The 26,074-nt window shown below is 38.4% G+C and overlaps 2 protein-coding genes across 14 annotated transcripts in view; both read left to right on the forward strand.

The window, feature by feature from the left end:
* mxra8b (matrix-remodelling associated 8b) overlaps nt 1–1,744 on the forward strand; it is a 20,072-nt gene extending 18,328 nt beyond the window's left edge. For all 4 annotated transcript variants that reach the window (XM_056239684.1, XM_056239686.1, XM_056239687.1 and 1 more), the window contains 2 exons: nt 779–856; nt 951–1,744. In XM_056239684.1, the coding sequence (XP_056095659.1) occupies nt 779–856; nt 951–976 (104 nt within the window). In that variant the 3' untranslated portion in view covers nt 977–1,744. The remainder of the gene's footprint in view (nt 1–778; nt 857–950) is intronic.
* A 2,480-nt stretch (nt 1,745–4,224) lies between these two features.
* The window catches only part of dvl1a (dishevelled segment polarity protein 1a), a 39,664-nt gene continuing 17,814 nt past the window's right edge, over nt 4,225–26,074 (forward strand). For 4 of the 10 annotated variants that reach the window (XM_056239690.1, XM_056239691.1, XM_056239692.1 and 1 more), the window contains exons 1-3: nt 4,227–4,668; nt 16,164–16,233; nt 18,663–18,784. In XM_056239690.1, coding sequence (XP_056095665.1) covers nt 4,499–4,668; nt 16,164–16,233; nt 18,663–18,784 — 362 coding nt within the window. In that variant the 5' untranslated portion in view covers nt 4,227–4,498. Of the gene's footprint in view, nt 4,669–16,163; nt 16,234–18,662; nt 18,785–26,074 lie in introns of all 10 variants that reach the window. The other 6 variants (XM_056239698.1, XM_056239699.1, XM_056239697.1 and 3 more) reach the window with 2 other exon arrangements.

Consider the following 26,074-nt stretch of genomic DNA (forward strand, 5'->3'; position numbering starts at 1 on the left):
GAGATATTGTGTTTTGAGCAGAGAGAGAGTTTGTGATTTGAATGTTAAGAGTTTTGAGACTGAGTAGCTTTTTGTTTGTTTGTTTGATTTGAAAGAGAAAGTTTGTGATTTGAGACTGTTAAGAGTATTGAGACTGTGAGTACTGTTTGTTTATTTTTTTTGAAAGCTGTTTGTATCTGTATATCCTCATTGGTATATTTGACCCTTTGCCTGTTTACCGACACTGATTTGGACTGCCCTTTTCAGTTTGTTTGCCTGGCTGTATATATTGTAAATACTGATTGATTTTTGGGAAAGTAGGGAGCTCGACGCCATTATTTTCTTTATTGTAAACTGTTTTCTCTGTTTTTGGTTAGGGAGATAGGTTTATTGATTGTATCTTCATTTTTCTTTTCTTTTGGGTTAGGGTTTAGGAAAGAGGTTTAAATTTAAGGTTGTTTTGTTTGTTATTTTGGCTTTGTCAGCTCCTGAATCGTAAGTCCCAAATTAAGAAAAATAAATAACTTTTGTTCCAATTCCTCGCTTTTCGTTGACTCTTTCATGTTGCCCCTTTTCCCCTAGACGGGGTGTAACAATTGACATTAGACTTTTTTAATTGGTTGATTATTGTTTTAAAAAAAGGGATTTTACAGTGAAATATCCTTTTTTTTAGAGCCGAGTGTCCCACATCTGACATACACATGCTGTATTAATAAGTCTGATTTATCACACTTTTTCATAATATCTTCATATTTACATCAGCTTTTATTGATGAAATCCTTGTTTTTTTCTTCTTTAGACTACAAGAACAACATAATGAAAGGAAGGGCAGAGGCAAACAACTATCCCTCTTCAAAAGTTATTGATCTCAACAGAGGTAATGTGGTCTCAATTAGTCAGTCTCATTCCGGACAGATGAATTGTGATGTATTTACACAAACTTTCTCTTTCTTCCTCTCTCTCTCCCAAAGAAATGGAGAGAATGTCATGGAAGTGATTCTTATTGAGCTGCTGGCTGGTCCAGAGTATACTGATTGAAAAGAGATTCAAGGATTTTACATTTACATTGAGAACAAGAATGGAATTACTGTCTTTCTACATCATAATTAATGCTTACATGATCTTATAATACTCAAATTCAGTTGATATTGGTAAGTCAATTTAAGTGAAATCATTTTCTTATCATAACCGCAGTGTGCCATAATGGTTTCACAATGGTAATCCATTGAATTAAAGTTAAGACAATTTGCTGAATTCAGCATTTGGTGGTACTCTAAAAGTTTGTGTGGTAGAAACCACTGTAAGTGTCTGAATCTGAATAGAAATCACTTATAAAACTCAGGAAGCAAACAAATAGCTGTGGCTTCAGGTCTAAATAGTCAAAGATGGTGCACAAGTGAACCTCAAAGTCAATTAAATGTATTGTTTGTGCTATGCTGATGTGTATCTATATGTTACTTTTCTGAGGAATTTTGAGTCCTATTGACCAGGACTTCTTTGGTCCATTATCTTTTTTCATTCTTTGTTTCACGGCATTATGTAGAGGACAAAGTTGCAGTTTATTACAGTTAATGCAATATGAGCATTTTTCGTCACCATTTTTCCTATTTCCTTGGTCAGTAATTCTCATTTACATAGGGTATGAAGCATTTATGCAGTAGTTTTCAAATGATCTGGAGTGTACATTTATCTTTAAAGTGGCAGTACATGATCATGTTTGTATAGAGGACCAATGTACAAATATAATAAAGTTTATTCTGAAATATTTTGTGTAATTAAGATTCAATCTTTCTATAGCTACATTATCTCCCTTATCTTTTTGTCAAAGTGCCCAGGAATAAATGTTAAGATCCACTGTTACTATTTTAATCTCACCTTAACTTAACTGATATCATATCAGTATTTTGTAAAAACTTTTGATTTACCAGCCTTATGTAACTTATGTTAAATAAAACTATGCAATTATTTATACTACTACTAATAATATACAGTATACTGTAGGTTTTACATTTATAGAATGTTATCCAAAAATCCAGTGTTTGAATATACTTGTAATGAAAATCTTTGCTCTAACCCATAATTGTGGAACACAGCAATTTGACTGCAATTATTTAGTGTGTACATTTTGAGAAGTGCATTACAGGAGGCAAATATTTATGTACAAACTGAGCAAAGAGGAACGAATGTCCCTTGCAAAAAGATGTTTTGATTGATTAAATCTTGATTTGATTGACACAGCCAATCAGAATACTGCACCCCACAGGTTCAATACGTACAGTAAACTCAATGTAATTGTCATGTGCAGTGGGCAAAGTGTGAGTTGTAGAATGTGAGTATTGAGTTCAGCCAGATTCTTTCATTCTATTTTACTCAGACTCGGGCCTGGTGTTTGTATCACTTTTGGCAGGCCTGCCATGTTTTGTATGCGTTTCCTAAACAATCACCAAATAACTTCAGGAATACAGGAAGGACAGAGCTGCCCCCTGCTGTTAAAAATATATAACGACCCAAATGTCTGAAACTGGAGATACTTTCATGCTCACAAAACTACAGAACATTGTACTTTTGTGTAGTTTCATTGCACTTTTCTGTCTTATGAGCATGTTCTCTTTATAAGGACGTGCTGTGAGTTGGCGGCTGCAAACAACATGCAATAAATTGGCCAAAATATTAGATAATACGGTAACACTTTACAATAAGTAACTAACATGAACTAACAATGAGCAATACATTTGATACAGTATTTGTTAATCTTTGTTAGTGTTAGTTAATAAAAATACAGCTATTCATTGTTTGTTCATGTTAGTTCACAGTGCATTAATTTATGTTAACAATACAACCTTTGATTTTAATAACGTATTAGTAAATGTTGAAATTAATATTAACTAAGATTAATAAATGCTGAAGATGTATTGTTCATTCTTAGTTCATGTTAAGTAAGGTAGTTGACTAACGAACCTTATAAAGTGTTACTGATAATAGTGTTCATTATTAACTGCTCCTTTTTCCTGCATTAATGGAGACTTCTTTTATTTAGGCCTGCTTCTTTGGCATTTATTAATGTGGCATATTAAATGTAAATATACTGTATATTGTATATTGATTGTAGTATTAGATGTTGTTGTGGCTTTGGCACTTTCATACAGGGTTCAAAAGTTTCCTTTTTTACCTTTTCCAATAAATGGTTAGCGAAAAGAGGCTTAATCACCATTCTCAGAAGATCATATATTTATAGAAATATAATCTAAAATTGTAATAGTTATATATTTATTTTATGCTCTTTTAATTCATTTTTATATTTCTATGTTCTATTCAAATACAGTATTAAATTTGTAATGAAATAAAAATAAAATAAATAAAATAAAAAGTCTAATTCATTTTGGGAATGTTCTGACGATTGTTAGTTTTAGAAACTGATGTGATGATAAGGTGTTTCTCATCAGGTGGAAATTCAAATATTTATATTTGATTTAATTAATAAAATTGCTTGTTATTCTATTCATAAAGTCAAATGGAATGGAAAATGCCTATGTTTGAACAATTTACATTAAGACATATTTGGGAACAATATGAAAAAGAAAAAAACGTACAATCTATGCAAATTATGCACCTGCTGAATAGCAACTAAACATTATACATATTAGTTTTTTTTTTCTTTCTTTTCTCTAGAAACCCCTCACGTATTCTTGTTTGTACAATTTGCTTGGCTCTCAATAATAAATAAATAAACAAACAAACATTTCTTTGGTGCCTGATATCTAAATCTATAACAACGATGACCGTAGGTCTTTATTGTCAGTGTACCGTCCCATACAGACAACAATTTTGTTTCCTAAAGCGTTTGAAAACGAAGCGTTGTATAGCCTAAACTTATATGTAAGAACTATGAGATACAGGCCTGGTTTCACAGACAGGGCTTAGATTAAGCCAGGATTAGACCGGAGCCTATTCAATCAGGGCATAGCTTTAATGAACGTGCCTTAGAAAAAATCTTTACTAGTGTGCATCTTGAGACAATATGCCAGTGCAAGTTGCTTTCAGTTAAAAAAATGCATTTTAGTCTGGGACTAGCTCAAGCCTAGTCTGTGATGTGAAACCGGGGTTCAGTGTTTTAACAGCTGTTGGTTTAGCAGAGCCACAGCAGCTCGGTGGTTTGTCTGTCACGGACTCTGACTGCCGCTAGAGAGCAGCCTACCTCCACTAGAAACCTGAAATGGTAAAATATCCTGAACTCCAGCTCATGGGGATGTGAACCGTCCCTTCCTGTTTTACTGGCGATCAGAGAGAAACATTGACGCCGTGATAGAGACACGCAAGCTTCGATAATGTCTGGAACCGCTCGCTCCGTCCAAGACCAGGATTTTTGTTTGCCTACGTGAAACCGGCAACCAGCAATGTCGCCTTATAACGCATATATGACACTTGACGAGTTATAGTGTACAAATATATTTTGTATCGCGCTGCTGCTACCCTTGCTCCTTCTTCTGTCAATGATTGTCCTACCCATATAAGCCTACTCATGGCGGAGACCAAAATTATATACCATATCGACGAAGAAGAAACCCCTTATTTAGTGAAACTGACGGTTTCTCCGGAAAAAGTCACGTTGGCGGATTTTAAAAATGTCCTTAATAACCGTCCGGTCAACAGTTATAAATTCTTTTTCAAATCTATGGATCAGGATTTCGGGTAAGTAGGTGGAATTATGATTTGCTCATATTGTTGTGTGTGTTCGTTGCCTATTCAACAACCACGATCACACCCATCATCGACACAGGATTTTGGCAGCCACATGCCTTATAGACGCTGTCAAACCTGGAAAGCGTTTAGAACGTTTGTTTTTTCGTTGTGACGTTGTTACATTGTTGCTGCTGGCACCTGCTTTGAACCCATGTTCTAAAGTGCGCGTTCCTGCGCGGGTGCGTGTGCTCGACTCAGAAGTCAGAACCCACCACCACTGTGGCAAGCCGCTATAGCATTTATGTGCCCTTCTAGTGGAGTCGGAAATATCGTAAGAGTTTCGATCACAGGACTACAAAGTAAAGTTGTATTTACAAGTGGAAAACTCTGAATTCTACATGATACACGAGCTGCTGAGTTGAAACATTGCAAGGGGCTTGTCGATTTGAAACATGGCAGGAATATTGATCTGCAATATAAATAATATTATGTATGGTGGTATGGATGAATTCTGTGATACTATGATAGAAATTAAAATCATTCATTTTGAACTGAGGTGTAGTTATTTGGCTTTACTGTTCACAATATAATTCTTTGTGCACTTGAAGCCAGCATCCTTATAGCATTTTCATTGTTAAAAGTAGCCTACCGTATTTAATTAGGCTACTATAAGTAATCCAATATTGTCTAGTATCTTTTCAATTTTAATATTTATTGGATACAAGTAGGCCCAGTGATTAGTATTTCATAGGGCTGTCACGATGTTAGATTTTTCACACCACGGTTATTTTGGCCAAAATAATTCACGATATCGATATATCGCGATATCTATAGAAACCTTGGGGGGAAAAATGTCAAATCAGTCAAATTAATTTTTACTTTGTTTATTTAATTTTTCTTTTTTTGCATTTTTACTTCTTGCGTTCTTATATTTGAATGCATATTTTTGTGAAGTAAGACAAGCATGTGAAGTATATTTGGTTTCAAACTGGAGCGAAACACTGTCTGAATGTTTCCTGAAGAACTGAAAAGCTCTTAAACCTATTGTTGCGCCGGTGCAAGTCATGCAGATTTGAACAAAACAAATCAAGTGCAAATACAAAAATAAGACGAGTAAAGAAAACGGGGTACTTAATAATCACCCTTTATTTAAACATATGAAAACAAAAACCCGCTGTTAACAGGTTAATGTCACATTTCCCATTCCATGACTAGTAAAATAATCGCAATTTACTCTCTGTAAAATAGCGTAATCCGCAGGGTGATGGACACGGAGATGGGTAAAAAGATTGGTGGCTACACATTCTGCAGATTGGGCTTAAGGGGGGTCGCACACCGGACGAGAAGCGCAGCTCCGCCCCGCGCCGCGTGCAGCACACCTGACGCGCACTTTCTCAGTTCATGGCCAGCAATATTGTTATGTTTAAGGACATTATGAAATTAAGATCATGTCTGTACTATGTTATGATTGTACTGTACAATTAAATACAATCGTTGCTAAGTCTGCAGTCTGAACACTTTACCTCAGTCAGAGCGCATCCGTTTACTGAATGATTTGAGAATCTCACCTGAAAATCCGAGCCATTGCTGTGCGTCGCGGACAGACGCCGGTGGTGTGTGTAAACTCCTAGAAAATAATGTGTTCGAATTTTAAAGAATTCTCTGCGCTTCTCGTCCGGTGTGCGACCCCCTTTAAAGTGCTGTTTTCTTTGAAGCCGAAGAACTCCCATACCAGAGTGGCTGCGCGGGCGCGCGCTGCGTCTTCTTTTCATTTGATGTCAGCGGGTGCAATAGAGGGAATGCGTATGACGTCACCGTCAGCTGGAGTGATTGCGGTCACGCACACTGAGTGGCAGAAAGACTGAGCGGCAGCATTGGTTTTCAGCGTGAATGCCGTGAAAAACACAAAAAACACATCTAAAATGGGAAAGAGCTTTGCGATTGACTGTACAACTACATTTCACAAGAAATCTGAGGTATATTTTTACAGACTGCCAAAAGCTACAGAACAGAGAAGAAAATGGATCGATGCAATTCATAGAAACAACTTGACTCCAGGCAGAGAAAAGTGGATTTGCAGTTATCATTGAGCCCGTTTACATGCAAACCAGTAACCATGACAACACAAGTAAACCGTGTTTACATGACTTTATTAATAAATCAGGCCATGACCCTTAGGCTGTGTGACGACAAAACAATCATTTGCGTATCTGACTCTGAGTATTTCATTTAAACTTGAGTATTTCATTTGTTTTGTCGGTTGATGAGGCAAAAAACTAACGTTACCCGTGTCGACCGGTTTATGCTTAAGCCGGTTATGACCCTACTCCGATAAAAGAAAACAGGTTTCCGTGTTTACATGACCACATGCGTTGTCATGACAAAAAAAATATAGGCTACTAGTTTTAGGGTTGGACGATATGATTATAGCCTATATATAACATTGATATGAGTGATCACCTGGATTTAGACCTACCTATATTGTATTTATATAAAGCGTTCACGTATTTCCCCAGCGTCGAAATCAGGCACATATAAGTTAAATGTCAGGAAACACAATGGCTGCGTGTCAATATCCATGGATCACTGGATCTTTGGTAGGCCTAAATTGTAAGGAACACTTATATCGAGTCCAACCATCGTTTGTTTTACTCTCGTTTCCGCAGTTTCCCCTATTAACTCCAGTCACGCAGCAGCTCTTCTGCCACTCAGTCCCGCTGAGGGGGGCGTGTTCCGGCGGGGAAGTGACGTTAATGCATTCCCTCAACTGGCGCTGGAGTATACGTGTCATGTTATCATAAAAGTCCTATTCATTTTAAACATCGTGGTTATCGCCAATACCGGTATATTGCCACACTCTAAATTAACACGATGTCGATATTTCAAGCTTTGAATATCACGATTATCGTCAATACCGGTATATTGCGACACCCCTAAATCAGTCACTTGTAATTATTAGCCTACACACTACTTATGCCTTTACTTAATAAATTATCCTAATATAGTGACTAGTAACTATTCATTTGTCACTTAACAAATGGAGTGTCTATTTAAACTAAGTGTAAATAGCCCACCTTGTTGGCAGATGCTATTTACAGTAACTCCGCCCACTGAAATCTGGTTGGCCCTGACAAAATTATGGAAGACGTCAACAGCAATAATGTAGGTAAGGCGAGTGGCAGAAAATTTTTACGCAAATTGACCCGTGTTCGTATCCGGCCACCTTTTGCCAAACTGTTCTACTATCACATATCAGATTGGAAAAGGCATTTATTTTCAATAATGAAGAAAATATTCGAAAAGTTGTACTAAAGTGTCTAACTTGTGTTTAATAATAAAATGTTTATTGGTTAGGGTTAGGTGTAGGGAGGGCTTTATTGACCCAATAAAGCGGCATCCATTTAATCATTTAAATAAATATAATAATTTACACTCAGTTATTATTGCATATGTTTAATGTACAACAACACTGAGAAACGAATAGTATCTGCCACTATTTATAAGTATAAATAGCATCTAACTAGTAACTACTATTTACACTTATTGCAAAGAAAATACTGCTATTTTTACATAGTGTAAATATAATATAGTTGCTATTTACATAAGATGACTAGTAGCAAAAAGCCCTATTAATATTTAAGTTAGTTAGTTAGACTAACTAACTTAGTCTGTGTTAGTTAGACTGTGATTTAAGTTAGTCACAGTTGAAGTACAAGTATCTATTATTAGTGAAATAGAAAAATATACCAGTAACGATTTGATTACTTACCAGTGATTTTAAAATAAGTACTAGTAACATAATAAATACTAGTTAGTTTTCATGAATAAATGTTCAATGGCTTGCCACAGCACCACACATGCACTGCAACAGAGCTAATTTTGTCAACTCCAGTCGCATGCTTCAAGTTGTCCACATGGTGCAAATATATCGTGTTTTCTTAATACAGTGTCTTGTGATGTAACTCCTTTTGACAGTGACTTGTGCTCTGGTTTCTCTCGAGTTTGAATCTTTTGAAGTTAAGGCCTGGCCATCAGAGGCATCGTCATAGAAAATCTGAACATGACATGACAAAGTCAGTCTGATCTTTTAAAGGTAACAGCACCTTTTATGACTAAAACAAACACGCTCACCCAGAGGGGAGAATTACGTTAATTAAAATTACTGCCATGTTAGACAGGTATGTGTGTTCGTACACTGACCAGATCAAAGAAAGACATCAAACTTAATCTTGAAATCCACTGAACATCTCACAGGTCCTAATTTGTTCAGACTGCAAACTAAATTAGTATAGCAGAATTTCAGTCATTTTCTGTCACTTCAAAATCACCACTAAGGTTAGTTGAGGGGAAGTGAGAGACTGCAGGGAACCCGCAGCTGTCAGGCATAACTGTCACTTTCTAATTTGTCAGTGTCACCCAACATGAATATGGATTAGTTGCCTAATATTTCCAAATGGCAAACAGGCTGCAGATAATACGAGCAGCTATCATTTCAGCTTTCTATTATTCTGTAATTGTTAAACATTGTTCATTTTGAAATCGAGTCAGATTTGAGAAGTGTTCATATTCGTTTACAATAGGTCAACTAGTGTTTTGAGTAGGTTATATTCTACCATTATTGAAGCTGTAGTACAATTAAATAAGTTTATTCTAACAGAAATTATTATTTAACAGAAACAGTCTGTTATACATATTACATGCTATTAAATGTAATTATAATAGCAATACACGTGCATAATTACAAGCAATTCATTTCTCAATAGATACAAACACAATAAATTCTGGGTGGCATTTGAGTTTTTTTTTAAATTATGGTTGCTGCTGGTACCTATATAGTACCTATAATTTTATTTTATGTTGCCATAAACAGTCTTCTGGCTAAGTATGTTGAGTTACTTGAGTTACTTTTAAATTATTGTTCTTAAGTCAGTTGAACTGAATAAAGGCCCGTTGTAGTTGAAAAATAACTATTACGATAACTATATTAGCGTCCACACCAACACATGATAAAGTTCTATTTATTATAAGTTATGTCTGTTGCTTTAAATGCTCAAGGTCTTTAAAATCAGGTGGATTCTGATTTGTCAATGTTTTTATTGTTCATCAGCTGGAAAACAATGCTTTGTTATCATTAAGGCTAGTGTAAAACATTGCAACAATCTTATTGCACATTTTTGTGTTTATTTCAAATGATTCATTGCTGCCCAAAAAAGGTTTGTTTTTATAACTCCTTCTGAAATGACTAGAGAGGCATAATGTTAACCAGTAGCCAAACAGCTGTGTATCATTATCTTAGCAAACATTTGGTTTGGTTTCATTCAATATGTAAAATCTACTTATCACGATCCAATCATCTATTTATCACGATCCAAGTTCCGCCCTACATTTTTTCTTCTCCCTGAATATCCTGTTTTGTTAAAAAAAATACAGCACATTATGAATTAAAAAAGGTTTGTGAATGGTATTCCTGTTTATTTTAAAGAGTGTTCAGCTAATATCTGCTTACATGTGTAATGTCATGGATGGATAGATGGATTTGATCTAGGCTTTGCATGTCATGTTATAAGGCGTATCTGGAATCCAGATTCTGGATCTCTAATTTAGGTTCAGAGATGACTGTCTCATTTGATCTTAAAAGACACACACAAACAGGCACAGATGTTTAGTGATGATGTGTCTTGGATGGAGATGCTCCAGTGCAAAAGAGAATGTGGTTATTTGTATTAAGGCCTCTTTAAAGCTGAGGCTATTGATCTTCCACCTTCATCAGACGCTTTTAAATTCCCTTATGCACCACAACGCATGATGTTGGTGTTCTAGCATGACCTTCCAAAAAACTTGCTTTTCCTGTTAACATAGGATAGTTTACTAACAGTGTTGCTTTCCTGTCACACCTAGCACTGAGCGCTCAGTTGACCCTGGTGACTGTGAAGCAGATTGCGAGAACAAACAGCGCTTGACCTTCAGAGCCAGACTGCTAGTTCTCCATAGCTACTTTATGTTAAAATGTGGAGTAGCAAACTTGGACCTACACACTAACAAACAAATTGGAACAGTTTTCACTTAAGAAATTTCTAGGAAATTTCACAAATAATCACAGCAAGTGGAATTAAACGTGAAATTTCAAAGTTTTTTTTTACAGTGCAAATAGGATACTTTGAGTTTCAGCATGCCGACTACAAACTTAGATCTGGACACATTTCAGAACCATAAATGCGTCCCAGCGGGAGTTGATTTATTTTGTGCGCAGCTAAATGCGGCAAACATTATTTTTAGACAGCCTTGCATTGTTCATTCTTCAACCATTCACGAAGCAGGAAGAAATGCAACCAGTACAAGTCTTGTGAGATCTCAAATGCACAAAAGATGGTCTTAGGCCTCTGTAATGTGGGCTAGTGAACATTTACATTCACAGATCAGCGATGAAATGAACCCAAGAACTCTGGGATGGTGTAGAGACACACCCCTTATTATCACATCATAACTGGCCCTACAGCGTCCAACATAAACATCGATAATCCCACTATTACTGCCATAGATCCCCACTGTGTGTGTCCTCCGTAATAATAAACAACATTCTGATATTATCCACCACAGTCTGTTAATACCCCTGTAAACCTTTGCTCAAAGCTTTGAGCACCATGTCTCTGAGGGCCGATTTGTGCCAGTTACCTCTGCTGCGCTGCTGCTGCTGCTGCGTGTGATTGTTGGATAACATAATCTTAAATGAATCTGATGTGCGTAACAAGATATCAGTGGAGCGTATGAATGAAGACTGGGAATAATGCTCCAGATGGATTTCCTTCGCTTAGTACACGTTGCATACAAAGCTCTTGTGTTTTAACTAATGGTTACCTGGTAATGGATTCCTTGGTGTCAGGCCAGGTTGATGTATTATTTATCAGACCCCCATTGACTTCACAGAAAGATTTCAGTCGTGTTTAGTTTTTAAAGCGCTGCTGTCACGTGTGTTGTGCGGAAGGATGTGTTTGGCGTTTGACTGGAAGTGATATATCACTCTGTACTTAACAGCTTGTAGGTGAATAATCTCATGGTCTCACTCACTGAATGATTGCCAGGCATGAATCGGACTGGGATGGCTCGCGTCTCAGCCCTGATTATTTGTTATAGGATCGCACTGAGCTGGGCCGCAGCTCACAGATGGAGAAGTCCCACAACACAGGAAATCCCTGAAGTAGATAAATGATATCATGACCATGTGGTTGCTAGTCAGAAAAGGCCTAGATATCTGAATGAGGGCATGTGCATGGATGGTCATATATTGATTTTCGTCTGCTAGATCTCACTGGGATGATGTCATCAATGGTGTTTGCATCTGTTTTAGTCTTTTTAGTAAGCTATTTGGGCTATGAAACATGAATTATACTAGGGTTGCACAATATATAGTTTTAGCATTGATATCGCCATGTGCGTGTCCGTAATAGTCACATTCAAGAGCATATTTTGGTTTGAACATTGGGGTTGAAGTGTGAACCGTTTAGTGGGGTCTCTCTCGGGGCATCCTCCCTCATGAGATTTATTTGTTTGTTTGTTTATATATTTATTTTGTGGTATGATCCACACATGCATTGATAACATAACTGCAATAAAGTAATAGCCTAGCTCTAGTTAACAATTTCTTGTTTACATATGATGTATTTGTGCTTAAACGGACACATACGCAAAATTGTGTCAAAATACCCATCTCGTCTCGGCGAGTATCTTCGTAAACACAGTTGCTTATGGCTTACATGAACGTAAACAATTGAAAAAGAAAACGGATGCGTATCTTTATATTGGATCCGCACATTCGGTCTTAACGTGACAGTAGCCTAATATTCCTGCTGCTGTCTGTGTCATTAATGTTAATCAAACAACAATATACAAAGAGTAAATCACTTTTGTAGCTTTAACAAATATGAATTATATTTAATTAATACAGTGAAGACTAGTATTACTTTATGTTTGTTTATGTTTATTATTACATTTCTGAACCTGAATACTGTTAGACTTACCTGAAAAACATAAAGAACTGTTTATTCCATTTATATCTTTGTACAAAATCACCCCAATTATTCTAGAATGATTATTCTTTCTTTCCAAATAGAGCTATTCATGTCATCTGGTGAATTTTTTTTATATCACAATATTTGTCGCATTTGTAAAAAAAAACATTTTTTTTTATATTTGTAAAATATATCCTTTTTTTCCCTATATCGTGCAGACCTAAATTGTACCTTAAATTGTACCTTTTTGAGGAGAGTTTGTTTCTTTTCTAAGAAATCTGACTTGATACAACCAGTGTCATTTCAGTATTATTTTACTATTATAGTTTTACTATTTCACTATTATAGTATTTAATATATATATTTTTTATTTGTTCAGTTTTCTTTTTAATTGAAGTTTTAGTAATTTGATGTGCTTTTGTCATTTTTATTAGTTTTTGTTTTTCTAATATTTCTGCTTGTTTAATATTTTCTTACTACATACAACTTAGTAACTACAAAGCAATGCTCTGGCAACCATATATAGCATACTAGCATGAGCTAGAACCACTCACATTTCCTTCAGATAATGCAAATCTTGTCGTTTTATTCTGATTCTTAATATTTTATTGCTTGCTTAAAGGGATAGTTCACCCCCAAATTAATATGTAGTCATCATTTAATCACCCTCATATTTTTCCAAACCTGTATGACATTCTTCTGTCCACCGATTTAAAAAAAAAAATGTCCATACAATTTATTGCAGTGGGGTCCATCCCAAACAACATTGGCTTTTCATTGCGTGGACAAAAAAAGCAATATCTTTTGTGTAGAAGAAGTAAGTCATACAGGTTTGAAACAACATGTGGGTGAGCAAATAATGACAGATTTTTAATGTTTGAGAGAACTGTCCTTATAAGAAACTTTGTTAAATAGCTTCAAATTATTTGTATGTGTTAAGCTAATATTATTACCGTTACTCCTAAGAACAGATTTGGACACCAGTGTGTAACCAAAGGCGTTACCTTCCCTTACAAGTTTGGACAGACCACACTTCCTTATGGCCACCCCCACTGTCCTTGCTGTATGTTGCTGTATATTGTAAAGACCTCTTGAGAGGACACAAACACTTCCTACCCATGATAGAGTTACACCCCAGTTTCCTGTGCTGGGCTCAGGGCGCTCGGACAGGCTGTAGAAACTCTCCTTGTTTTGTAACTCCTTCCACAAAAGCATGTTATCATCATCCTTCAGTCCCGTTCAACTCACCTCCTCAGTCTCACAGCCGTGTGGGTCATGTGACCTGGAAGTTCTGGAGGAGCAGAGAGGAAGACGTTATAATTGCGTCAGACTTCTGGAATTTCTCAAGTCATAACGCTCTGTCAACACATTTTAGGACTGCACAATGTTGATATTTTTGTTATGGTTGATATATAATTACTGATATTACATCTAGGCTACATTTATTCGTTTAGCAGATGCTTTAATACATTGGGGATTTGAAGGAATGCTGCAACACAAGCACTATAATAGACATTAATGTAAGAAGTGATGTGATACAAAGTTCTAAAATTGTTAGAAATCATTAGAAAATGACAAGCTGCTATGGATGTAGTAGTGACAAAAAAAGCAAAGATGCTATATAGTGATGTTCAGGCATGACATCAGTTAGTAGGCAAACGCGGAGGGCTAATTTGTTCCCTCGGGAACATCGAATGGGTTTTTAGAGTGGCTGTGTTCGATTTATGATTAAAATAAGGTCTGTGGTTAATGTTACTACTCAGACACTTTCCCGTTTTGTTCTACAACTTAAATTACACAGTCATACCTCACAGTCGTGGCCTGGCATTTGAAACATTTCTCAGATGTTTGTCTCAAAAGTCCCTATGAGAAATAGAAACAAATGAAACAATTGTTGGCATACTTGTTGTTTGGTATTTAAAGAATTTGATGAGAAATGTTTGAGTTCCTATTGAAACGTGACTTTTGATTGCAGATGCGGAGCTTTGAGATCTTACTAAAATTGGGAACAGAGAAAAAAAAAAACAGAACCAAATGATTTTCATGATTTTCATCATGGTGCTCACACCATATTGGATTTTTTAATAAATCTCTTGAATGAATGATTCATTTATATATCAAATACATTTTAACAATCACTTGTTGCTACCTACTGGCATAACAATGTAATAGATACAATCTTTATTTGAAGCTTAACATTTGCTCTCTCTGGCTCAGCTGCAGTGTGAAAGTGAGGTATGATCGTAATTTCAAATGTTTAATAGATATAGCAGAATCACTGTCATTCATAAATAAGACCACGTGTGTGTTTGAATTGAGATTGCTCAAAAGTAACCTGGGTCCAGGCTCGGGCGAGCACTCTACTTCCACGACCCATGACTTTTATGATCCTGCCCTTTTTAGTAAACCAAAAGCATACAGCATGGCTAGTGTAGTCTGATTCTTGACCATATGACTCTTTTGAACCAGTTCTTTTTTTAGTGAACCAAACAAATGCAGCCCAACCGATTGTCTGATTCCTGAACAAAATAATATTTTGAACCAGCTCTTATTATTAAATCAAAAACACAGCGTTGCCTATGTAGTCCGTTTCATAAACGAATGACTTTTATGAGTCTGCTCTCTTTAGTGAATCAGTGACACTTATGAATCAGTCAGAGTCAACTCGCAACGTAAGACTCACTTACTTAATGAACCAATGGGGGTCTGAATGAACATGTGTTTTACATGTTGGCTTGTGAGAAATCAGTGTAATTTTAGTGGTTATTCATATGTGAATATTTAATTTTTTTTTTAAATTTTTTTTTTAATGATCTCATGGACGTTTTACCAATACGGTCAAAGATATGTTGTGCATCCCTACTGCTTAGTCAGACTGTGAATCATGCCTTCCCTTTAGTGGTTTTGTCAGTCCCATGTGGTTTGTGTGTAGCCTATGTACTAGTCCTGCACACAGTGACAAGAGACCAGCAGGTGTGTGACTGCTGAACCTCGACTGGGAGGGTTAAAGGGTAACTCTGTGGTATTTATGTAGGGAATTTACAGCCTAGGATGGACACTCTGCTAACACACTCACTCACTCTATTAATAACCTCTTGTGCCCTGACACCTTTCACACGTATAAATGTGCCCACACTTGAATATATTTACAGTATATATATATATATACCCTCAATTTAGAAAAATATTAGATGTAAATTTATACTAAGCCACTCTATCGGTCCAGCAACAGCAGTTTTAGTAGGTAATCTGAAATGTGCACGAGGTACTAATGAGGCCTGTTAAAACGGAGTAGTTTTCAATAGAGTAGTCGGTCAACAGGGGCGTTCAGCATTCTCATCATAAGCAGCCAGCAGTTGAGAGCTAAGTGGAAAATTCCGCTGTTTGAGCGTGACATGCTTTCAGTATGCCTCAGCTTTTGCAAATAGACGTGAACTGATGTGCAATCCTGGGTGCTGGTCTCACAGAGTCCCTAACAGTTTGTGTTTTTTCCTGCAGAGTCGTCAAAGAAGAAATCTCTGATGATAACTCCAAGCTGCCCTGCTTCAACGGCAGAGTGGTGTCCTGGGTAAGTGAGACGAATGGTCCCCTCCTCTCTGTCTTGGATAGATTGTGACATTGCAAAACATAAATATATCAACCCTGCTGAAAAAAAACCCAGGCCTAAGGTGGTTTTCTTTTTAGTGGTAATCCAATTTCTGTACAAATACTCATACTATTATGACCTGGCAGTTTTTAGTGAATCAAAAACATACAACCCAATTAGTGTAGTTATGCCGCGTTCCAGGCAACCTGTAACCCGTGTTTTTCCAACTCGTAACTGGGAGTACATCGTTCCAGGCAACCTGTAACCCGTGTTTTTCCAACCTTATACCCGTAAAAGTGCACTGGAACGGCAGTCAAACCCGTGACTTCCCACCTGTGAATTCGTACTAGATCGATGTACTCCCAGTTACGAGTTGAAAAAACACGGGTTACAGGTTGCCTGGAACGCGGCATTAGATTCCCAAACAAATGACTCCTATTTACAGACTCTATTTGGTTAGTCAAAAACATACTGGACAACTAGTATAATTAGATTCCCAAACAGCTCACATATAAATATTCTGCAACTCATACATCAGTTATGATGTCTCTTCAGAAAATTTGGACTAAACCGCTCAATTCATATGGATTAGTTTTACGATCTCTTTATGAACTTTTTGAAGCGCCCAAATTTTTGTTGCATAGCTGTCTATGGAGGGACAGAAAGCTCTCAGATTGCATCAAAAAGATCATTTGTGTTCCGAAGATGAATGAAAATCTTATGGGTTTGGAACGACATGAGGGTGAGTAAGTAATGACAGAATTTTCATTTTTGGGGTGAACCATCCATTTAAACCAAAAGCATGACCTGTGTAGTCTGATAAGTGAATGAATCCTATGAATTGGCTCTTATTTACAGAATCAAAAACAATGAGCATGACCGGTGTAATTAGATTCTCAAAAAAATCCTTTTTTCCTGAACTAATGAATCTTATGAACTGGTTTGTTTTAGTGAACCAAACAGAACAGTGTGACCAGTGTATTCCGATTCTTGAACAAATGACTCTTATGAACTGGCTCTTTTTAGTGAATCAAAAACATATAGTACAACCAGTATAGTTAGATTTCCAAACAAATCACACTTATAAACCATCTCTTTTTAGTCAAGCAAATAAATACAGTGTGGCCAGTGTAGTCTGATTCCTGAATGAATGGCTCTTATGAGTGGCTCTTTTTACTGAATCAAAAACAGACAGACACATTTCAGCTGGCCAAGCTGGGAAACCAGATATAGGATAAGGACAACAACACACGATTGTTTGAATATTTACCTATGATAGTGACAGCAAAACCGAGGAGGAATAATAATTAATCTGATTATCGGCTCTAAAACACACATCTACATGTGTTGGCGTGAGGTGCAAAATACAGGTTAGTGGACTCCAGCGAGCCTCCAGCTGCAGAGAGTTGCACAGACATGCTGAGATACATGACATTGAGCTGTGCAGCACTAAAATATGTGCTTCATCGCCTGCTGAGTGTCCAAACACGGAGACCTTCAGTGTACTATATCATGATCACTGCTTTAATTACCATAGTGTACTGGATTTCTGCCGTTCTCTAAAGTTTTATCATTGTATGTTTTTTGTAGAGAATATAAACAATAGAGTGTTTTTTAATGAGTAGCCTTGAGTATCTACATCTACCCTCCATTATTTGGATCACGAAAGCACAGTACTACATTATAAGACGGCTTTTTGATTAATTGAAGAGGAGTCGGACCACTCATAAGCTGTTTTCGAAATCGCCCCAATAACCTCATTCACTATTCCCTAAATCAATCCACTAATATAGTCCACTTGAAGGAGTGAATGAAAACCAGTGAGGGAATTCGGACACTGAGTGCACCGGAAGTGCTGCCGCGTTTGCAAAGTTTGTGCTTGCAGTTTAATAATCATTTTAAAACTTAGCAAACTGGCAGCTCCAGTAGTAAAGAAAACATTAATCTTGAACTCTGTAATGGAAACTATGTACAACCCTTATTTAAACAATGGAATAATCGATTAACAAGGAATTTGGATGGCTGGATGGATTCAGCTGCAGGCGCTATCTTCTGGTCAGATGTGGGTATTCATTCAGTGCGACCCTCACTGTGCATTATGGGTACTCTCCAACCTGAAAAATTGTGTTTTTGTGTGTGATTTAAGCAGACTGCATAATTTATGATACCATTTTGGTCATTTTTTATTGCTGATTTGAAATATGTTGAAATAGCTGCCAGGACCTTTACCAGGAAGCCCGCCAAGTGAACTGACTTGCATTTTTTCACACTCCTGTCTGCTCAAACAAATGCACTCTCTTCTCTTCCTTCTGCTGGTCTACTTATTTATGCAGGGCTAGTAGTTAGTCTAGAGAGTTTCTTTCTGAAGCCTTTGTGAGTAATTGTGTGTGTGTGTGTGTGTTTGGCTGTAGTTGGTGTTGGCTGAAGGCACACACTCGGATGGGGGATCTCAGTGCACAGAGAGCCACAAAGAGCTACCACCACCCTTGGAGCGAACTGGAGGGATTGGAGATTCCAGACCCCCCTCTTTTCAGTGAGTAATGCCATGCAAATCATTTATCTGACAAATCATCATTTATTACTCACTTTTCAGGCCCATAGTAGCCTACACCAGGTCTGATAAGAACTCATCCCATTATAACTGTGAAACATGGGTTTGTGACAAATGGATGTATGACAAATAATGATGATGAAATGTATAAATCTGGTTCAAAGGGTCAAGTTCTTCATGTCAGCTTCATACTTAAAAATAAAATAAATAAAAAATGTTTATACAATTTTCAGCAACAAAAAAAAAAGAACTGACTAGATGATTCAATTGGCATACCCCATCAGGTGTAAGTAATATTTTTCAAAAACGATTAAAAAAGTTTGCATACACACGCTATTGTTCAAAAGTTTATTTTTTAAAGAAATACTTTTATTCAGCAAGGATGCATTACATTGATCAAAATTTCCACAAAAAATTTCCACAAAAATATTAAGCAGCACACTTGTTTTTGAGCACATGTGATACTGAAGACTGGAGTAAAGATGCTGAAGATTGTGCAAGCACAGTAATAAATTACATTTTAAAATATAAAATAGTAATAATATTTCACAATATTACAGTTTTAATGTATTTTTGATCAAATAAATGCAGTCTTGGTGAGGGTAAAAGACCTCTTTCAAAAACATTACAGGGGTGGTATAATGCTCTTTTCACAAGATGTAAAATAAGTCTTTGATGTTCCTAGAGTGTGTATGTGAAGTTTTAGCTCAAAATACCCTACAGATTTTTTTGTATAGCATGTTAAAATTGTCACTTTTTGAGGGAAAGTAAAAACACACCATTTGAGTCTGTCCCTTTAAATGCAAATGAGCTGCAGCTCCCGCACAGAAGGCGGAGCTTCAACAGTTTGTGTCCTTTTACCTCACACAGACACGCACTGAAAATTTAAAAAACTTTTAGCCTTTTATGTTCAAACCGGAGTCAGACAATGATGGAGACAATGATACACTAATTGGGTTGTAGGAGTCAGACTCAAGAAGAAGTGACAACATGTAGAATGCAACTGTTATGTGGGTGAGGAAGGATGAACCCAATAGCAGACAGTAGTCAAGGCAACACGATTTATTAAACAAATAACCGGGAAAACAAAGCCCACGAGGGGGCAAAACAAGACAGGACTACGGTGACTTACTAGACAACGACACTGACAAAACACTAGAAAACAAACAACACTTCAAGAGAAACTAACAAAGACTAGACTTTCACAGGGTACTCACAAGTAACATTTGGCAATGAACCGACACAAGAAAGCAAACACAAGGGGATTAAATAAGGAGACTAATCAAGACATAACAGGTGACATGGGTGAAGCAATAAAGACTGAATCAGGATAACAAGGGGGCGGGGTTAAGAGACGAGACAACACAAGCACATGGCCATGACAATTGGCCATGCGCTTGTACACAAAACATTGGTTCTGTCATGATCCTGCCACAAGACCAGGAATAATCAATAACATGATGGCAGAATCATGACAGAACCCCCACTTTAAGGAGCGGCTACCAGACGCTCCTCAAAGGGACACTAAGCACAAGACAAGACGGAACGAGACATTGACAAAAACCAACAAAACATGGAAAACACTAAAAGCGGCATACATGAAGAAACAATAACGGGGTTAGGGTGAAACATCAAAAACAACATACAAGGCAAAGGAGGTGGAGGAAACACAGAGTTCATGGGGGGTGGTCCAGGGTGGATGGGAGGACTGGGGGTCTTGGGTCCATGGGATGAGGGCTGAGGACAAGAACTCAGGGCAGGTCTGGCGGAAGACACACGAGGACGAGACTTGGGCGGAACAGTCCGGGGTTTCGTGGTGACAGGGGGAACAGTCCGGGGACTAGTGACGACAGGGACAAACGGGGAAACAGTCCGGGGGCTGGTGGAGACAGGGACGAACGGGGAAACAGTCCGGGGGCTGGTGGAGACAGGGACGAACGGGGAAACAGTCCGGGGGCTGGTGGAGACCGGGACGAACGGGGAAACAGTCCGGGGGCTGGTGGAGACCGGGACGAACGGGGAAACAGTCGGGGATGCTGCAGCAACAGACTCAGACACAGGGGACACAGAGGACACGGAGGATGAGGTAACGGGACTTCTGACGGGGGACATGGCAGGTGACAGGGCAGGACTGGGTGTAGCGCTCACGGCGACAGGCTCGGGAGCAGCGCTCACAGGACCAGGCGTGGATCTGACGCTCACTGTGGCAGGCGTGGGGGCTGCGCTCTCAGGAACCGGATCGAGTGCTGTGCTCACAGGGACAGGACCAGGTGCAGCGCTCACGGAGACATGCGTGGGTGCTGCGCTCACCGTGACAGGCTCGGGTGTTGAGGACAAGGCAGGACAGACAGGTTCAAGGATTTTGACAAGACTTGACAAATAATTAGCTAAAGCCTCAGCGGCAATGACAACAGGCATCCTTTGACGAGCTGATACCGATCGCAGGACTGCTTCTGCAGCTTGATCGGCCGCAGCTCTCACAGCAGCTGACTTGGGATCGGCGCTCGCTGGAGCGGGCTCTGGGACGGCGCTCGCTGGAGCGGGCTCTGGGACGGCGCTCGCTGGAGCGGGCTCTGGGGAAGACAGAGACGGAGGACAAGAGGCTCCCCTCTTCCTCTTCTTCCTGGGTCGCGGTGCAGAGGACGTAGCCGGGCTTGTGACCAGTTGCGGAAGCACAGTAGGGACTGCAGTCTCAGTGGAAGAGGACTCCGAAGTCGACTCCCACGACAGCCGTCTCTCTCGTTTGCCGAGTAGACCTTCGGGTCCGGATGACGTCACGGGAGTGGAACCAGCTTGATTCCCCTGGGAAACGACGCCTAGGACACGACCCTCCGGAATCACTGGCAGCTTGACTGGTGGTGAAGACAAGATGGACCCCCGGGAGTCTCTCCTCGATAAACAATCCACCACATCAGCGAACGAATGGCAAACCAGGCTCTCCCGTTCAGCCAGGGGTGGAGGAGAGTTGAGACCCGCAATGAGGTAGCGGTTTAGGAGGTGATCAGGCAGGAAAAACCTCCTCTCGTTGGCGACCCGGGCATACTCACACAATGATAACTCTCCCTGGGAGGGAATCGGGAGTTTGCCCCTCTTAGAGTCAGCGATGGTCCTGTGCCACCAATCCTTAAGATCATCAAGGTTATGCCTGACATAAGAGGACGTAATGTCTGCTGGGTTCGGTTCATTCTGTTATGTGGGTGAGGAAGGATGAACCCAATAGCAGACAGTAGTCAAGGCAACACGATTTATTAAACAAATAACCGGGAAAACAAAGCCCACGAGGGGGCAAAACAAGACAGGACTATGGTGACTTACTAGACAACGACACTGACAAAACACTAGAAAACAAACAACACTTCAAGAGAAACTAACAAAGACTAGACTTTCAATGACTATCAAAGACAAGACTTTCACAGGGTACTCACAAGTAACATTTGGCAATGAACCGACACAAGACAGCAAACACAAGGGGATTAAATAAGGAGACTAATCAAGACATAACAGGTGACATGGGTGAAGCAATAAAGACTGAATCAGGATAACAAGGGGGCGGGGTTAAGAGACGAGACAACACAAGCACATGGCCATGACAATTGGCCATGCGCTTGTACACAAAACATTGGTTCTGTCATGATCCTGCCACAAGACCAGGAATAATCAATAACATGATGGCAGAATCATGACAGCAACAGGACGTTTCTGAATGGTTAGTTGATGAATTTATGTAGCTTATGTGTAGCTATCTTCTAGTCATTGATTGGCATATATTCTGTCTTGATAATCTATAAATCGTGTTCTGGGGGCAAGGTTTATGTAAATTTTAACCCGGGAAGGAATGTCGTGTAGTCTCTACCAGCCGTTTGTTGTAGTTCGTAAAAAGCAATTTAAAAAAAAAGAAAATATCTCCCTTTGCTTTGAACTTTGAGCGTTGTAACTTTGCAGATGTTACTTATGCTCAAACAGCAAAATTACACAATAACTAAAGTTAGAAAAGTGAAATCATAATCAACCACCCCTTTAAAGGTAACTTTTGGCCCTCTAGAGGTTAAAAAACAAAACTGCATGCATTTTGAGGAAGAACATAGTTCTGGTTGTGCTTCGGCTCACATGAAAATTTTCGGTAGGAATACGCGTACCATTACACCCCTAGTGTCTGGACAGTTAGACCTTTAAGGCATACAAGAAATAACAATACATTTTAATTTAGAAATTGAAAGCATGTCCAACATAGAAGTGTATACAAGTCCTTGTATGATTTGCATATATGCATTATATATGCATATGCATTGGGTTTTTGAATAACCAGACAAATACATCTGCAAACGTATGCATGAACACACACACAGAAACACACACACTCTTGACAAGCATTACAAAACCACTGATTTGATTTGTTCTGAGTTCCTGACCACAGTCACAGCAGTAGCAGATGTCTGTTATCCAGCTGGATGGGAAATATCATTCTTGTCCTTCCGGGAGCCACATGTAGGAATCCCAGCGCCTGTCTCGTAAGCTGTATTCTAATAGGACACATGTTTGCCTCACAAAGTTCAGTATGTTTGTTTGATTTGCCAGCATTCATGTGGTCAACGTATCAGTCATGTATCAATGCGTCCCTACATTCATATACATTGCTGCCCACATAATAACTCATGTTCTTGGGCAAATACCAATTATAGCCTTTATTATATTATAGTTTATGGCGAGTGGTGAAAATATACAGATAAATTGCAGCTTTACTACAAAAACAAAGTGTCCCACGTAGTATTTTGCATGTTAAGACAGTAAAGTGGTTCTTATTCATTTAATTGAAATAAACTGCCCAAACAAACCGATTCACTTAAACAAATGAGATTTGTTCGCATGGGCCCTAAAAACACTCTTACATTGATTTGCTGTGAAAAAGGCTTTAAGTGTTATGTTGTGCTTCTAAAGCAAACACACAGATTAAATATTCTCTTTGTAGGTATTGAAGATGTTGAAGGCTAAGTTTAGATCAACGTGCTACAGGGCAATTTTGCAACAGTCTTTCTTTGTAGTCTTTGTTGCACCTGTTCACTTTGTGAAAGTCCTGCAATATTTCTTTATCTAATGTTTGACTTTCAGACTTTTGTGTGTGTGTGTGTGTGTGTGTGTTCTCAGTTGTAGCCTTCTCCCCCCACTAGAGAATTCTCACCACTTGTTTTCTGTAGTGTCTAGCGCCATCTAGTGACAGAACATGTAACGGTGAACCACAGACAGACAGCTTCCTTTTCCTCATGTCAGTCCTTTTCTTCCAGCATCTCTCAAACAGACTACCATACAATTTAGCTTAAAATAAATATGAATTCCCACTCACACATTTCTCCCACAAGAAATCTCCCTTATTTCCATTATAAAAGCTTCACTGTAAGGCGCATCAGTAAGTAACCAAATGTTATCCCCTGCCTGCTCCCTTTGTGCTGTGCATTATTTATTGGTCCTGCTGAATGCAATTGGTAGGGTGAGGAGAGAATGTTTTCTGCCGTCCCTTGAGCAGCTAATCCGGATTAGTGGACATTAAAAGCCCCGTCTCTGTTGCCCCGCGGGCTCTGCAGGGTGACACAGCTGCCTCGGTCTCCCCCAGGACTGAACCGTCCGTCTGCCTGCTGCTCCTTGTAAATACAACATACTCACTCACAGAGTGCAAGAAATGTGCATTAAATGCATCAAATGGTATTTTATACCAGTGTGTGATAAATAAAATAGATTTAAAACGGCTAAATTTGTTACATTTGTGAAGTTTTTCGTAAGCCATTGTATCAGGCAAAATTAAATTTTAATTGGTTTTGTATTTTCTTTTACTTCACCTTTGGCGTCAACAACAAAACAAATTCCAAGGTATTTCACTTCACTTTTTAAATTCTGAATCTATAACATTATGTATTTTACTGCTCTATATGATTATATTAATTCGGCTTTTTATTATTTGGATTTAGCTTAGTTTTTACCTCCTTTTTGCGATCAGCAGAGACCTGCAGTGACCAAGTTTAAGATCACGTCCTGCCAGTTGAGATCCACTGCTTAAATGCAGGTTTTTGGTGAGCTGATTCATGTTCTTTTGGTAAAACATTAACTCACTGGTGAAATAACAGGCCCCATCCAGCAGAGAGAGACATTAGCACACTGCTTTGTGTTTGAGATCATTTTGCTTAAGGGGTGGGAGGGACTTTTGGCATGTGCATGTAAATGAGTAATCATGAGTTAGATACAATTTCTAGAAGCAGGTGGAAATGGATGAAAAATGACTCGAAATCATTCATGGCTTATTCATTTGCTTGGTTAAAACTATTTCCCCCTGAATATCCTTATATTCCAAAGATTTCTTTTTAAAACGGGTAGGTTTAAATACGTTTTAGCAGAGCTCAACAGCCTGGATATTCACAAGCCGTATAGATAACTTTGTTGTATATTCTTTTTGGGATGATAATAATATATTATAGAAACAAATTTAAAAGCAGAGTAAAATGATTAAACTTAATCATTTGCGAATCTTAATAAGATGTCAATGCATTTAAATTAAGTACACTGCTTTTACACAAAACTACAACTTAAACTGAGTAAATATGTCTGGGAAAATTTACTAGAGAAAGACTCTTTTAAAAAAAAAAATAATAATTTAAAAAAAATATATATTTATTAACTTTTTAACAACATATATTACACACACACCAGGAACAAAAATACAAAATGCAGAATAGACGCATATTGATGTCTTTCGCATCATTACAACTTAGAATATCTCAATTTGTACAGGACTCACATCCTCTAGACTAATGAACTAAAAAAACAAAAACAAACAAACAAACTATTAAGGCCTCCTAATACAAATACATCCTATAATCTCACGTATCTTCAATTAGAGAAAGACTCTTAATTGGATACAAAAAATACTGTGGGGAATTCATTAAGAATCACTCAGAAGCTGACAGTGCTGTTATATCTATTTGCATTAACCTAACCCTATCTTGGATGCAGGTTTTCGTGCTGAAATACAAAAATGACCAGCATTTATCTCATGTTTTATCACGCGTTAGCATCTTTGCATGTGGACTCAGTGTCTCAGCAAGCTGTTCTCACCAACCTTAGGTTTCTTTTCTGCCCTGAGCAAAAGCATTCCACCCTCTCTGCTAGAATATCTGGCCTTTGGCAAATCCGCACACACTTACTCTCGGGTCTGGCCTTGACGTGGCGAGGGGGCTTGCGTGTTCCAGTGACCCTGGAGAGCGATACCGTCGGGAGCTCGCTCCTGGT

The sequence above is a fragment of the Rhinichthys klamathensis genome, unplaced genomic scaffold (genome assembly GCF_029890125.1).
Source record: "Rhinichthys klamathensis goyatoka isolate OS25496 unplaced genomic scaffold, OSU_Roscu_1.1 h1tg000020l_1, whole genome shotgun sequence".
Classification (NCBI taxonomy): domain Eukaryota; kingdom Metazoa; phylum Chordata; class Actinopteri; order Cypriniformes; family Leuciscidae; genus Rhinichthys; species Rhinichthys klamathensis.